We start from the raw sequence: 1577 nt of genomic DNA, 5'->3' as shown, positions 1-1577 counted from the left end.
AACATAATATTCCAACAACAACAACAACATACCCAGTAGAATCCCACAATGTGGGGTTTGGAGAGGGTAAAGTGTCTGTGAGCCTTACCCCCACTGGCGAAGGTAGGGGAGGCTTTTCGAAAGACCCTTGGCTCAAGAGAGAACAAGACAAAAGGTCAGATAGGGACAAGCATATCAAAACAATATGAAAACGAGAATTAAAGCGAGAAAGTCATGATAAAGCAGTCTGGAAAGAAAGGAGCAGTAACTACCATAGATAAATAAGATACTCGAAGTGCAAGACCCAACAAATATAAGCAGAGATCCAATGACAATACACGAATCAAACATAATATTCCACATCAAAAAAATCAAATATTTTGTTTTTTAATCTTTTCGAATTGCGAGTTCGAATCTTTTACAATTTATCATTTAAAAAATTCCATTACATATTGGTTAGTAAACTGCAAGGGAAAGGGGTAATGAAATCGAACTTACAACTATTATATGGAAGATTTCGACAGATACCACTAGACTATATTTCGTCCGACATGACTTAGTTTTCTCCTTTTAGCTCAAAAAAAAAAAAAATTACTTAGATGTTTTTGTTATTTCACTTGCAGGGATTGATTCTTGATCAGCTAGCTAAAGACATAGTAATGAATTTCCATCACCGGCTTCTTCTTGAGACAGACCAAAGTATGGCACCAATAGATGGAAACCAGTATGATCATAATTCAAATTTCGACACCAATATGATCATAATTCTTGCCGTTTTGCTATGTGCATTATTAAGTGTACTTGGTTTAAATTCTATTGTGCGATGCGCGTTTCGTTGTAGTCGTAGTGCAGAGGAGTCACAAGTTGTTGCTGCTAAAGGGATCAAGAAGAAAAATTTACGGCAAATTCCTGTAGTTGTTTATGGAAAAGTGAATTTTTCAGGGAGTGAATGTCCAATTTGTCTTGGAGAATTTGTGGATGGTGAAAAGGTTCGTGTGTTACCAAAATGTAAACATGGTTTTCATGTGACATGTATTGATAAATGGCTCTTGGCACATTCATCGTGCCCGAATTGTCGGCACTCTTTGAATGGTGAAGCCACAGTAGAACCATGACTAGTGAAGAAATGAGACAAATACGCCTCTTTCTTATTGAAGATAGATGAAATGTAATACCACTTAGGCCTTTTCTCAGCTTTTGCTATGTTAAATTGTCTTTTCATTTTGTTTTCTTTTTGGCCATGTAAAGATTAAGATGAGTAGTTACATCGTATGATGGTTGAAGGTTTGGTGGTTCTTTCAGTTTCCTGTTCACTGCTCAAATTGTATTAATGCATTCATGCGTTAATTCAGCTTTTAATACTAGCATATGAAAGAGTTTGAGCTCTCAAATCAATCTCACAGGCGAACATATAAATACCCAAAAAGAATTAGTACCCCCTATAAAAATTCTTGTACATCCATTATATGTGATCAATGGTGATTTCTGATTCTCAATTTGATGGGTTTAATCGATATCTTTGTAGTACTAACTGAATCCATTCACTTTTGCACTTATGAGCTCAGAACTTAATATTTGTATAAGTCTAATGACTTTTT

At 35.4% G+C, this 1577-nt stretch overlaps 1 protein-coding gene across 1 annotated transcript; it reads left to right on the top strand.

Moving 5' to 3' along the window:
* The first annotated feature begins 534 nt into the window (after window positions 1-534).
* LOC132058397 (RING-H2 finger protein ATL74-like) lies at window positions 535-1209 on the top strand. Its single transcript, XM_059450912.1, has one exon. It carries the CDS (start codon window positions 579-581, stop codon window positions 1092-1094), a length of 516 nt encoding a protein of 171 aa, XP_059306895.1. The 5' UTR covers window positions 535-578; the 3' UTR covers window positions 1095-1209.
* Window positions 1210-1577: the final 368 nt, after the last annotated feature.

The sequence above is a fragment of the Lycium ferocissimum genome, chromosome 5 (assembly GCF_029784015.1).
Source record: "Lycium ferocissimum isolate CSIRO_LF1 chromosome 5, AGI_CSIRO_Lferr_CH_V1, whole genome shotgun sequence".
Classification (NCBI taxonomy): domain Eukaryota; kingdom Viridiplantae; phylum Streptophyta; class Magnoliopsida; order Solanales; family Solanaceae; genus Lycium; species Lycium ferocissimum.
Note: the sequence above shows the minus strand (reverse complement) of the source record. Positions and strands in the feature narration are given on the sequence as shown.